Source organism: Sebastes fasciatus, chromosome 4 (genome assembly GCF_043250625.1).
Source record: "Sebastes fasciatus isolate fSebFas1 chromosome 4, fSebFas1.pri, whole genome shotgun sequence".
NCBI lineage: Eukaryota > Metazoa > Chordata > Actinopteri > Perciformes > Sebastidae > Sebastes > Sebastes fasciatus.
The window spans coordinates 9,341,037-9,355,723 of NC_133798.1; the positions used below are offsets into that span (position 1 = coordinate 9,341,037).

At 42.3% G+C, this 14,687-nt stretch overlaps 2 protein-coding genes across 2 annotated transcripts; one reads left to right on the plus strand and one right to left on the minus strand.

The window, feature by feature from the left end:
- Positions 1-320: 320 nt before the first annotated feature.
- On the plus strand, positions 321-4,433 carry agk (acylglycerol kinase). The gene is made up of 14 exons (XM_074631860.1): positions 321-572; positions 663-702; positions 1,291-1,370; positions 1,464-1,539; positions 1,634-1,759; positions 1,872-1,966; positions 2,144-2,213; positions 2,480-2,559; positions 2,651-2,708; positions 3,004-3,151; positions 3,242-3,339; positions 3,499-3,569; positions 3,686-3,770; positions 3,916-4,433. Exons 1-14 carry the CDS (start codon positions 463-465, stop codon positions 4,048-4,050), a joined length of 1,272 nt encoding a protein of 423 aa, XP_074487961.1. The 5' UTR covers positions 321-462; the 3' UTR covers positions 4,051-4,433.
- Positions 4,434-5,792: 1,359 nt separating this feature from the next.
- Positions 5,793-14,292, minus strand: dennd11 (DENN domain containing 11). Its single transcript, XM_074631859.1, has 9 exons — positions 13,664-14,292; positions 12,531-12,630; positions 12,273-12,431; positions 10,671-10,824; positions 10,432-10,570; positions 10,160-10,291; positions 9,899-10,049; positions 9,643-9,711; positions 5,793-8,978 (listed from the first exon to the last, which is right to left on the minus strand). The coding sequence occupies exons 1-9, from the start codon at positions 14,085-14,087 to the stop codon at positions 8,783-8,785; spliced, it is 1,524 nt and encodes a 507-aa protein (XP_074487960.1). The 5' UTR covers positions 14,088-14,292; the 3' UTR covers positions 5,793-8,782.
- Positions 14,293-14,687: the final 395 nt, after the last annotated feature.

Below are 14,687 nucleotides of genomic sequence, written 5' to 3' on the forward strand. Positions count from 1 at the left end.
GTGAATGTTGGGTAATTAGATCTGTCAAAATGTTTTAAATATTGCTGTAAATCTGTATAATCCCTTCAGGCGGGGTCCTCGGGCCGTTGGAGCCGTCTGTTGTCTAGGCGACTAGCTGGATGGGAGTTATAGTTCACTAACACAAATTAGCTCAAAAAAGTAATTTAATTGGGATTCCGGAAGATTAAATGAATTCCTTTCTCTTTGAAATATTATATTATATATAAAGAAATACTCGTGTTGCTTTGAATAGCGTTAAAATGAACCACAAGAAGTGGCCTCAACATTGGTTCCGCCCTGTGTTGGTGTCCGGACTGTTTTGACTGCTACACCACCATGTCCATGATGCTCTGCTAGTTGTGGATCTGTGACCGCTGGGAGGAAGATGTGTCATTCACGAGTATAGATGAATGTAAAGGTAAATGTAGCACCTGTAGTTAAGACAGAGGGTTAATTGAGACCATGGCTCGAGTAGTGAGAGTCTTCCGGACTCTGCGGAACCACTGGAAGAAGTCCACAGCTGCTGTGTGCGTCCTGTCCTACGGAGGCTACTGGCTGTATGGTAAACACTGGTGAGTGTCTCAGGTTATCTCCTCTGACTAGATTAGAGAGTATACAGTCCTGTTCGTGTGTCTTACAGTGTGTGTCTTGTGTCTTATCAGTGACAGTGTCCTGCGGAGAGAGGCTTGTCTAGAGGCCAGGGTAAGACATCACTTGTTTTTGCACATAAAATCACAATTTAAGTGTTTATCGTCCTAATCATCATCATTTCAATTAAAATTGCTTTATTGATCATGACTGTCAGGTGAACAATATTGCCAAAGCGTCAATTCACTAATAAATAAAAATAACAAACTAAAAGCAAAAACATATATATACATATATACTGGAAAAACAAAGTTTGGAAACTTGTGTTTGGTGGATTATTTCTCTGTTGTTACAATGCTAATGGTCATTGTATTTTACATCGTTGGAAAGCCTGTTTATTTACCTTCGCAATGATGTCCAACTTGTGAGGATCATGCATTTGTGGGATGAGCAGCACAGCTGATTATGTGGGGAGCGCCCAAGAAAAATTTGCCAAAATGCTCTTCCAATGATTCTCACAAGTTGGACATCATTGGAAGAAAACAATAAAGAAGTAATTAATGTTTGTTGTGTCAATAAAACAAACAAACAAATAAAAAACAATTAATAACCATATATTGCAATATCAAAGGATAAATGTAAAAAGATGAGTAAATAAAAGGCAGATTGTGAGTTACATCTATTATGTGTTCTCTCTGTTAGGAATTTGGGCGTCAACAGATAGCCCCACAGGAGCGTCTAAGGAAAGCAACAGTGATCTTGAATCCAGCAGCTTGCAGTGGGTAAGAAAGACTCTCAGTCTCAAAACCTCTCACTAACAGGTTTGTCTGGACTTCTCAGAGTATCTCCAACTTCCTCTCTCAATCTTCCACCAGGAAAGCCAACAACCTGTTTGAAAAGAATGCTGCTCCTATTTTACACCTGGCTGGTGTGGATTTTACAATAGTAAAGGTAAGTCCCTTAGAATCCACCAGTGCTATTTAGTGGCTCTAGTAGTGATCTTATTGTGTGACACCATGTTTATATATCACCTGTTCCTCTACAGACAGATTATGAAGGCCAGGCAAAAAAACTGATTGAGCTCATGGAACAGACGGACGCGCTGATCGTGGCCGGAGGGGATGGCACCTTGCAGGAAGTCGTCACAGGTTTACTGCGAAGGCCAGATCAAGTAGGTGTCACACAGATATTTGGTTTAGGGTTAATTGCAGACGAGATGAGGACAAATTAATCCACATTTTTTCTTTTAATGATGGTCACTGATGGATGTTTCATGACTACAGGATACAATCTGTAACACACCGATTGGATTCATTCCACTGGGCTCTCACAATTCCCTGAGTCCAAGTCTTCACCTCCTCAGTGACAACAAGGTCAAGTAAGTATCTCTTCAATATCATACTGAAAGATCCAGATTTTATCATAACACAGTCTCCTAACCTGTGATAACCCCTGTACTTGATGTGTCTCCCCAAAGAAATATATGTGTATGGGTATGGTTTGCATTTCCTCATAAGTAACTTAAGCCCATTTTTCCGCCTTGTAAATTTTCCAGAGACATTACGTCAGCAACTCTGTCCATTCTGAAAGGAGAAACTGTACCTCTGGATGTGCTGCAAATCAAAGTGAGAAACTGGTTCTATTTAATCCACAAAGCCTCAAAGTTATGGACATAGTATTTGTCTTGAATGCAGATACTTGCTTATGTCAGCGTTTGTTTTTTGGTCAAATTAACAGATGATTTAAGAATATATATAATTTCACACTTCATAATAAACCTCTCTTCATCAAAAAGGATAATGAAGTTGAATTGTCATGTAGGATTGTTTTGTTTTTGCAAAACAGTGAGATATCTGTGTGTGTGTGTGTGTGTGTGTGTGTGTGTTTCCAGGGGGAGAAAGAGCAGCCAGTCTTCGCCCTGATGGGACTACGTTGGGGTGCTTTTAGAGATGTGGCTGCAACAATCAGCAAGTAAGAAGATTACACAGTTGGTCACTCAGATTATTATAACCATGACATAATTCCCCATACAAAAGCATAATTGACCATATTTCCCCCATAGATATTGGTACCTTGGACCACTAAAGACAAGTGCAGCACACTGGTTTAGTACTCTACGGGTAAGGCTGTATTTTATTTGATTAACATGCTTGAGTTAGAACAGTATATTCAACCAGTTTTGTCCTTTTATAAAATACAATATGATATTGGAAAGCCATGTCAACTACTGCCAATGTGATAGAGATTCCTTCCTGGTATGAAAAACATCTTTTATGCATGTTTTTCTGATGTCATGAGGTTATTGCTGTATTTCATGTCTCTCCCCCTGTTTCCTCGTCACCCATGACTGTTATACTGTAATTCTGTGGCTGCTGCTGATGTATTTTAATCTTACGCTGTTGTAAAATCTCTCAGGAGTGGCCTCTGGTCCGGGAAGTCTCGGTGTCCTACCTGGATCCCAGCCTCCGGCCCCCTGACCAGCTCCCTCAGAAGCCCCCCAGACCCAGCCTGCTCTACCGCATCATGCTCAGGCTGAAAAACCGCTGGAGCCCTCCTGTCGAAGGTAGCGTTGTGTTGATACTTGGATCACAGCATGACACCAACAGTAAAAGGCAGTGAGTTGTATTTTTGGTTTGTGTGTGTGTTTGCTCAGAGCCTCCTAAAGTGGAAGAGCCAGAGCAGTGGAAGGAGGAGCAGCTGTCTACATTGGAGCTGTTTATTCAAACGCACAACAAAAACCCAGTGGAGAGGGTCAGTCCAAAAATAATTGCATTTTTAAAACCTTGTACCTGTTCTCATCAAATCCTGAGCACTTGAGTGCTGACATTATCCAATTAAAGCCCATCTGCCCTGTTCCTCTTTTTAAAAAAAATAAAATAATAATTTGTTTATGTTTATTTGAACTTGCAGCGCATAAATGACTCCCTGATGATCTGTGCAGAACCAGACAACTTCACAGTGGGCGAGTACATCACTGTCGGGTTAGTAGATTCAGTTCTTTATCGGTCTACTCTGCTGAAAACGGGCATTATAAATGATATAAAAGTTCATGTTTAAGTAAAGTCAAGTAAAAGAATGTAAATGTTCTTCATTACAGAAAGAAAAAAGAAGAGGACCCCACTGTGTTCACTAAAGACTCCACAAAACTGGAAGCCAGCGCTTGCCTGCTGCAGCTGCCAGAGGTCAGAAACCCCTTTAAGTGGTTTAATCCTATTTCATTGTCACTTACAAACTATTTTAGCAATGTGCTAATATAAGTCGGTTTAGTCTAAAGCTCAGTATTTTAGTTTTTGTGGTGACATTTAACTTTACGTCCTGACCCCGCAGGGTACCGCCGGCTTCTACAACATCGACAACGAGGAATACGAGGCCATGCCCGTAGAGGTAAGGCTGTTGCCACGGAAACTACGCTTCTACATCAGTGCAGAGCGAAGAGAGCAGCTCCTCGCACAGATGCAGTGATGAAAAAAAAACACTGAACCGGAAAGAAGACGAGAACAGCGAGAGAAAAACTGATTTCAAGAGAAACGCAAAAACAAAGAGCCAGATGCAATGAGACTCTGAGGTCATTTTGAAAACAGATGTCTGCTTCGCCGGCAGTTTTAAATGCTGATGAGGTTCTGATGGATTATTTTACTACATGTAAAAATGGATAGAATATTCAGTTGAACAATTAGGAGGATTACATTACATGCTGTTGTATATTAAAGGACCAAGGCTTTGTTTCTTTAAGCCAGTAACCCGGGTACAGGTTGTCTTACAAGCTGACTTTATGTTTACTGAATGGTTTACTATTGCCATCACATTTGAACTTGGTCAATAAAAATAATGTCTGTCCAATTCAACACAGTTTTTTTCTTTACCAGTTTGATATTTAGTATGTAAGAATTTAGCAGAAGCCTGGCTTAGATAAAGAGTGTGGTGTTGTTCAGAAGAGTATGGATGGGTTGAAGGTATATAGATGAATGAATATAGAAGAATAAAAGGATGCTGCAGCATTCTGAATGTGTTGCAAATGCCCAAGATCTTGGACCAGGAGTTTGGCAGACTCCTTGGTGAGGCTGGGTGTGATCCGACAGATGGTGCAGACAGCAAATCTGCAGGATTAAGCTAGTGGCAGCATCACAGGCCTGTTATCATATTTATTTGTTCAGGAAAACACAAAGGAAAGCTCTTCGTTTTATTTTGGTTGTGTTAACTGTGGTGGAAAAACTTGTAGGGGAATGGCAGTGGCTGAATAAGTACATTTACACAAGTACAATTCTGGGGTACTTGTACTTTACAAGTACAATTGAACTACATTTTAGGGGGAAATGTACTTTTTACTCCACTACATTTATTTGACAGCTTTACCTTTAATTACTTAGTAACTAGTACTTTGTATATTAAAGGTGCTATTGATAACATTCAGCCACTAGATGTCGCATTCTCCCTCCCACGTTCCATTGCATTTGCTTCACAACAAGTCGTTGCCAGGCACTTACCGTCAATCTCAGCTATCTATCTGTTTTTCCAAACTAACTGACAACCCAGAGATACCACGTGATACCAACGTTGTTTAACTATTGGCTCCCAAGCCTTGTTAGAAGTGGGAATCAAATGTCAGATATCTTCCACAGATATAAACAAAACATTCAACATTCAGCAACAGCCAGACCGTAGAACGTCGGGATTGACCAATCACAATTGAGTATTCAACAGAGCTGTGTAATAAAGTAAGTTCATTTATAAAAATAAAAAAAAGACCAGCTCATTTAATAAACTGACTCACTTTATTAAAATTGAGGATTTTGTTCGAGGATTTGTAATTGTTTTTAGAGTGGTGATGTCAGGAAATATGGGGGAGATTACATAATAAAATATATAATATAACACTTTGCATAAGAACTTTCACTTTTAATACTGTAATTATATTTTGCTGTTCTTTTAATAGTTACTATTTTAAATGCAATTGACTTTTATTTGTAACATTTGACACTCTTGTATTACTGCTTATACTTAAAGGATCTAAAAATAAATTGCATCACAGGAATGTCGAGGGAAGATGAGAACCTCTGATCATGCTGGAAAGTTGTTTTGCGTCTTGCAAAGTGATGAAAGCAGTGATCCGGTTGAGCGAGGGAAGAGAGAGGTGTAGGTAGAGTGGGATTATGAAGGAAGGAAATAGAGGAAACTAGTTATGCAAGAGGATTAGATAACACCTAAACTGTATCAATGTTTTATTGTTTTACAATGGCAGTACAGTGAAATGAACAGTTGCTCATGCTATTGACTTCATGTGCACATTACATTACTGACATCTCTTACAGTGTTTCACTTTAGTAAAGGTGAAGACTTATTTGTTATTAGGTGAATACTCTTGATTTACAATCAAGAGGGAAACAGTGAACACGACTTGGATGTGTTGCTGCACGTGTGCAATACTTTTGCTGTCTTTGACATTCAGTAGAGGGTGACACGCTGTACAAATGACTGGTTTAGCTAATGCTGGTCTGTGAACGACTCCACAAAGAAGGCATTTTATACAGTGGTGTGTGTTGTGTACATTCCCTTTTACATTTAACATACACCTGTAAAGCAAACGCCGTCAGAGGCAAGAGTATACGTCTGATGACGAGTAAATAGACCAGTCAGAGTCAACAGGTTTCACTGGATACGGTGAGGTCGTTCAGAAAACAAATGTACTACTTAATCTGTCAGCAAATACTGTGACGTACATACAGTAATACAGTCACTTTGCTGTTGTAAGTTTGAGAAAATCACATTTCCTTAAGGCCCCATTTAAACAACAAAGCTTAAAGGGACAGTGTGTAACATTTTGGGGTCTGTATTAGCAGAAATGGAATATAATATTGATAACTATGTTATCATTAGAGTATAATCACCTCAAACTAAGAATTGTTGTGTTTTCGTTAGCTTAGAATGAGCCCTTCATATCTACATATGTTGCTCCGCCATGTTTCTAGAGTAGCCCAGAACGGACAAACCAAACACAGCCTTTCACGTTTTTATGTTACCTGAAGGCCACACGCTTGTGGCCGACAAGCTTGTGAAACTGCAGTAATGTGAGCTGCAGAGTGCGAAACCGTGGTACCGCCAGCTGCCATCTGACTTCTGGTGCTCCGAAAGTAGTGTTATTATGGTATGGTGGCCTCTTAGCGAGGCGAACGGCATTACCACGGTTTTGCACTCAGCAGCTCACGTTACCGCAGTCTTGGAAAGGGAGGAGTATTCAGTTGGTTGCAATCTGCAACCACAATACTAGATGCCGCCAAATCCTGCACACTGTACCTTTAAGTGTCCTTCTCTTTCAAATACAATACTTGGTGCACTTTTTAAAACATTTTTAACCAACCCAGAAAACGTCTTGAGGGGTCAAGTCAAAGGACAGACCATCAGCATTTCGCAACCTGGGGATCAGCCCCCGAAAGATCATTTTTGGAATGTGATAATGGAATAAAAACGAATATTTGTAGACTCATGACATGTTTAAAAATTACTTGGTGTTTTAGCTTGCATCAGGGAGGGGGGAGGGGGGTGGCAAGAGAAGGCTGAAAACCACCAACTCCAAATTTATACGAGACATCAGCCTCGTGTGTTCCAACATGGAACAAATTATCACTCCGATTGGCAACGTGATGGATTAAATGAACCAGTCTGCCAGAATCATTCAAAAGACACAGTTGGCCCATCTCAGGAGCTGGATTCACTCAATGGGACTGGGATGAAAAGACTGAGAGAAACCCTCAGCTGGAACAGATGGGAGGGGGGTGGGGTGGGGGAGGTTCTGCCCAGACCTCACTGTGACAGCAGATCTCCAAAAACACAAAGAGATCTTTGTGAGGGGAACAGACAAGCTAAGAGGATCTCTTTGAAGCTGATCATCATGTAAACTATAAAAGGGCTCCATCAAGGACTCTTGGCTCAACACCACCACAGAACATATAATGGCCTGTATACAGTGCAACACACATACAAAGCTCCTTCACTCCATTACCACTTGCTGGCTCCGACTGTAAGTCATAAACATAGCATAAAAAAGGTACAGTTAAGCATGATCACTGTGTGTGTGCATCAGGAAATAGTCCAGTGTTGGACAGGGTGCAGCATTCATGATAAGTTAGTGTTATAGAGTCACATTCATTGGCAATTCAAGAGCCCCAGCTTAAGATAAAACATGTAACACAACGAAAAGGTTTCCAGATCGCCTCCATCACTTTGGCTGTGATCGAACACAGAGACACATTAACATCATGTTGAAGGTGCATAAAAGGTGAGCATACAGCTTTTCCCTTCTTATTCTGAGAGCCAGCTTCATAATAACTAACCATCACCATTATAAAAAGAGGATAACAAACATCCTCGCCGCTCACTTTCATTTGTGAAAGAAATAGTAAAAACTGGAAAAACGCATATACATGGAGAAGGCAGATTCAACCTAACACAGACTCCTATTGCTTCCTTTTTGAAAGGCAAATAAAGCATACGATTTACTAAAACATAGTCATCCAAGCATGTTATTACAGCGGGATGAATTTGTTGCGCATCATGACGCCTAGAATCTTCTATAAAATCTTTTTGAAGCACACAAATTCATTTTCCAGCAGTAAAACCTACCCCATAGAATGTGAGTCTTTTCTCCAGCCGAACCGTTAAGTGGACACCAAAGCTGCAGGACTGCGAGTGTTTCAATGACTTCTTCATTGTGAAGGGTGCAGTGGAGAACGACCGATCATCCTGCTGTGATGACCAGACCTGACCATACTTTTTTATCCAGTGCTTCAGCCCTGGCCACATCAGCCGGAATCAAAATCAAACAAGCGCACACAAGCAAACAAGTACTTCTGACAACAAACAGCACTGAGTGACATAAGATGTGAATGGCTCAAAGACCACGCAGCTGCCAAGCGGTACTGTCTGCAAGGCAGGCTTTTATCAACCACTTTGGACCAGTGCACCAAGTGTCCTCATCATCCACGCTGTTTGGAAAACAGTCTCCACAGGTCAGATGAGGCACGCACAGAGGGAAAACAGACACCCAGGAGGGCACAGCAGGCGACAGATGGAAGTCTCAGGGTGGAGGCAGTGTCTTCAGTGTCTTTGTGTGTGTGTGTGTGTGAGGGCCTTGAAGGCACAAATATCCAGTGGCGTTCAGACTTTCCCAGGCTGAGGAGGGGGGGGGAGGGGGGGGGGCTCAGGTGCAGCAGAGGTTGTCTATGACCAGCGTGACGTCGATGCCGTACACTTCCAGCAGGTCGACCAGGAAGGAGTGATCGCCCTGGGGATCCAGCCCCATGGCCCTCACGTGCTCTGCAGTGAGGGTGGGATCGGGGCTCCCTGCTATGTCCGACAGGGTCTGGAAGATGCGGTTATTCAGCTCCATGAAGAACCTAGGACGGGATTAAAAGACAAGTACATCAGGCTACGGTCCTCCGTGTCCCATTAAGGATTTGGCGGCATCTAGTGATATGGTTGCCGATTGCAACCGACTGAGTACCCCTCCGCTCACTCCTCCCTTTCCAAGACTGAGGTAATGTGAGCCACCAAGTGCAAAACCGTGGTAACGCCGTTCGCCTCGTTCAGAGGCCACCCTTACCATAATAACACTACTTTAGGAGGCGGCTGGTGGTACCACGGTTTTGCACTCTGCGGTTCACGTTACTGCAGTTTCACAAGCGTGTCGGAGAACTACGCTGGCCTTCAGGTAATGTAAAAACGTGAAAGGCTTTCTCTTAAGCCAGTGTTTGGTTTGTTTGTTCTGTGCTACTGTAGAAACATGGCAGAGCAACATGGCGGACTCTGTGAAGAGGACCTGCTCCCTATGTAAATATGAAGGGCTCATTCTAAGCTAACGAAAACACGATTCTTAGTTTCAGGTGATTACACACTAATGAAAACATAGTCATGAATATTATATTCCATTTCTGCTAATAGATTCTCCAAAATGTTACACACTGTTCTTTTAAAATGATAAAAACCAACATAATAGCACTACTGCCTGTGATTAAGACTCAAGCACATAAGCAGCTGTCAATACACTTGTCAAGGACTCACAGAATGAAAAGATCCTCTTCATTTGATGTGCAGTCTCCATCCACCTCCTGAGAGTACAGCAACAATTGCCTGGAAAAAAAGTCATCCTCCATCATTATGATATCTGAAAAAAACATTCTCTAATTTTGCTCCTCACTGGCCGGTATTTATGAGTGTCCATGTCCTTTTTACATATATATATATATATAACTGTCAAATATCAATGCATGTATCACATTCAAAGATCAAATACAGTATTTTACAGTGTGTAGAATACCTCTGTTCACTCAGTTTCCTGTACTTCTCCTTATCCGATGCATTCAGTCGAAGCAGCGGCTGCAAATGGCTTCGGTGTGTTTTCACATTCTGGTTATCGATGTAGACATCGTACAGCTCTTTCTTCTCCTCAAAAATCTTCTCTGTTGTGCCTTAAATATTATTTAAAAAAAACAAAACATGCTCATATATAAGGAATCATTTCCATAGATTACAGATAGTGGTCAATCAACCATTTACATACAGTAAAAGCTTCACTCACAGGCCACGTACGACAGCTCTGTTTCCAGGGCAGGGATGTCGGCTATGTTGACGTAGAAGAAAGGCCGCAATTCAGGCACAGAAACGCCGATTCCAGGTAAGGAGACATTGGCCAGGCAGCAGCAGCAGTACACTGAGGGAAAGCACAAGAACACAGGGAATAAAGCATCTCCACGGAAATAGAAAATAAAAAGACAACACTTAATACATTTATTACACCCTGACCAGTTTGTGTTAAGTAAAACAGTGCAAGTGTGTGTTTGAGCTTCTCACCCCTGTAGCAGACCACGCCTACAGGTGGAGGAGAGAAGATGAGGATGCGTTTCCTAAGCAGCGCAAACTTCCACAGCACCATTATCTGCTCCCCGAAAAACTGGATGAACTGCGACATGCAGCCAGCCGGGTGGGTGATCTGCAGGGAGAAAAAAAAGGGACAAATATGTTGATTTGTTGTTGTTGAGCAAATCTGCCATCACCAACAATATAATAAGTGTGCTCTGCTGCTTTCACACCTTCATTTCTGGGTGCATACAGCGGTTGATGGTGGTAACGCTCCAGGTCGGGCAAGCGGTAACCAGACCATTTCCTGTCGGGGGAAGGACAGCCTTCTTATCCTCGTAGAAGGCCTCCAGTGGAGAATACTGGCCCGGACACTGCAACTGGTGTCTACAAGGGGGAGGAGAAGAGAGAAAGAACAATAATGTCAGATATAATTCATCCAATTTTTTTTCCAGATTTGTATAATCGAGCAGATTAAGCTTGCTTGCGTGTATTTAAACAAATCACATTATGCATATTCATTATCTGTCAATGTTGCTCGACCATGAGAGCTCACAGTTCATGCAGTGTAATCCAAAAGGTTTAAAGAGGACTGCTTGTTATTCTTATTTTCAGGTTCATACTTGAATTTGGGGTTTCTGCCAGAACATGTTTACATGATTTTATGTTCAAAAAACGCTTTATATTTTTTAATTTTTCTGTGCCGCAGCACCTCTTTTCACCCTCTGTCTGAAACGCTCTGTTTCAGTCCCCCCCTCGAAAAGCCAAGTCTGCTCTGATTGGTCATTCGGTTGTGATTAGTCAACCGAACCAAGCTCTTCGGACTTTGCTCCAGCTCCGCTCTAACTAGCTTTGTTTAAGGGTGTGTCAAACTAGCCGCTAGGCAGGCATTATGCAAATGTGTTACTTGGTGACATCACCACGTTACGGAGGAAAAGACGGGACTTCAAGCAAGGCGTTTCAGGCAGGTCAGGAGCAGTGTTTCTGTGGGGGAGAGTAACTCCCTTTGGTGTGGACTTTGGGCTTTGTGACTTTGCAGACCTTTTACATGCACAAATAAACTATATAACGCACTAAAGGGAAGGGAAAAAGCATAAAAGCACAATAGGTCCTCTTTAAAAACAATTACTAAAGCACTGTAGCTTGCATCTGAAAGTTTTCACTCAAGCACTATTTGTTATACACTGTAAAAGGAAGTCTGTGTAAAGGCATTGCGTATTCAGTATCAGACAGCATTTAGTATAATGCAAGATGACAGATTGTGCTCGGTCGGTAAACCATCCCTTGTTCTTAAATTACATTGTGGGATCATTTGAGGCCACTTAGATTCCATAAAAGCAACATTTCTATTTGCCACTGTAGGGTGACTGTAAAAAAAAAAAAAAAAGCCACAGTAACCACACACAAACCGTAGGCTAGATTACCACACTCCTTTCCACAAATGGTAACCTGAGCCATTTGTATTTGTAAGCCGAAACTGTGGCTGTGTCATGCGTTTATACATAGTCAATGAGGAGATAAGCTTTTTCGTGAGAGGATTGATGCAGAAGAGCAGTCACTGAAGAGAAGAGAGGCCGTCGAGGCTCCTTCCACTTCCGTGCTTTAGACTTCATACAAAAACTGCATGTAAATGGGCTCCTGTTACGGTAGCTGTAACCGGGGAATCTGGGCTCATGTTTAATAGATGAGAAACATTTAAACAAAAGAAGCAAGGACATGAGGTTGGCACATAAAGAGAAGCCTGTAAACACAGTCAGGGGGAGAAATAAATAAGGGAAACAGAATACAAATAAGAAAAAAGACGGAAAGAAGAAGACTCACACAGCAAGTCTTACCTGACTTGGTTCTCCAGGAAGGGCATGTAGCGGTAAAGCAGAGTGTAGGAGGGAGACAGAATTCCCACAGACTTCATCCTCGCCCCTCGCTCCAGCTCGCTCTCCACTGGCATGTTGGCGAAACAGGCCAGGCCGAAGTAACAGCCTTTACGGAAATATCTAGCAAAACAAAGATCAGGAGTAAAACACAGAGCCCGACAGATTTATTGGCATTTAACCGACTGGATTTGATGCTTCTTGATTGGTTGGGGTACTTACATGAAGTCGCTGGTGATCCGATGGGAACCGCTGGCAATCGACTTGAATTCAACTCCATCCAGGTTGATATCGTGAGGCAGGCACCACTCTACCATATTCCCTGTCATTCACACACACACAAAATAAACCATAAAGCTACTTCCCATTCTGTCTACTTTCATCCTCCCCACTTCCTCTAATTCTGTATTTCAGTCATGTAGAGGTCAAGGACAGGAAGAAAGCACTGACTCAGCTACTGTAACTATTTAAACACTGACCCCTTCTATATAAACTGGGGAAAAAAAGTTTGGAAATTTGTGTTTGGTGGATTATTTCTCTGTTGTTACAATACTAATTGGCATTGTATTTTACATCGTTGGAAAGCCTGTTTATTTACCTTCACAATGATGTCCAACTTGTAAGAATCATGCATTTGTGGGATGAGCAGAACAGCTGATTATGGGAGTTCAATCATCCAATCCACCAAACAACTCAAAACAAGAGTCTATTCCAACAGGAGAATACACTGTTTACCATTGGCAGAGCATTTTGGCAAATTTTTCTTGGGCGCTACCCACATAATCAGCTGTGCTGCTCATCCCACAAATGCATGATCCTCACAAGTTGGACATCATTGTGAAGGTAAATAAACAGTCTTTCCGACCATGTAAAATACAATGACCATTAGCATTGTAACAACAGAGAAATAATCCACCAAACACAAATTTCCAAACTGTTTTTTTCCCAGTTTATGAAGCTGAAGCACTGACATCCTGGTCTTGTTTTCTGTAATAATGGGATGGTTTCCCTCTTACACCAGCTTGGACTCTCTCAACTCTTGCATGATGACCTTTACAGTATGTTTGTCAGCTTGAAGAAACTGGGAAAGCCGGACCAGGAGTTTATTTTGAAGGGTTATGCCCCACCACAATTAAGGGTTATTTCAACACAGTGGGTTGAAGCTATATTTAGTAGGGTCTTGTCATTAAAAGTCTTTGACAACCTGGGCACCTTTCACCCCCCATGACTCAGTATAATGTCATCCAAGATGAGACATCATAGGATAATCACTTAAGGAAATCTAGTTATCTAGTCCACAATTGGTAAACACGAGATAAAAGATCAGATGATCGTATTACATCTGATTAACGTACCTGATCTTGTATCAAAGGTAACCACAAACACGGACACGATCTGGTCTTTCTCCTCCCACTGAGCCCTCACCGAGAGGCCGGAGAAGGGAACATTACGGTCTGAACCGAGGGGCTCCGGGCGGTCCCACCCATGACCGGAGAGATCTGCTCGGCCTGGGTTTCCGTTACCGTTCCTGCTGGCAACAACAGCTGTTACACTCCTCATCGGGCTGGTAGTGATGGTGTTAGTGGCGGTGCTACCAGCCGAGGCGGTCCCTGTCGGTGTGCGTCGCCCGGCTGGCTGCGAACTTTTCTCCGCCGGCGCGTCCTCCTCCCCCCGCGGCTGCTGAGGATGAGGCTGCGGCGTTGGGGCCGCCTGGTTGGGATCTGGCGGCGGGATCTCCTCCCAGTCAAGTAGCGGGGCTCGGTCCGACTGCTTCACCATGGTGCTGTCTGGTGCTGATGAGGACTCTGAGGACTCTGAGGAAGAGGAGACTAAATATCACAAGAAGTCCGCCGTCCAGTTGAATCTAAGCACACTAAACCCGCTGCTGGAGCCGGATCATGGTGTCCTGCTGCTCGCTGCCTTCTTTTCTGTGTATTTGTAAGCGTGTCACATCCACTGACTGACGGGATGCTGCTCCTCCGCCTCACTGCCTCACTGTTTTCATGACGTCGCTCACTTCCGCCCACGTGTCTATATTACTATTTCATACAGTGACCTAATTTTGGTTATGATGGGCTATTTATTTCCCCCATAATATTAATTAATATTCTTATGTAACAGTCATATGGACATTCAGCTGTACTCTATTACATATTCCCTCACTGTATTTTAATTTGATCTAGAATAGATATAGAATAGAGACTTTATTGTCATTGTCATGGAAAACAACGAAAAACAGATTAGCAGCTCTTGGCAGTAAAAGCAAAGATTAAAAGCAAACATAAAAACGTTCAAATAAAAATATAGACAATAAATGGATTATAAAGTGCAGGTGCCATGATTTCTAGTTTTACTTTAAATGTGAATTTGTAGTTTTCT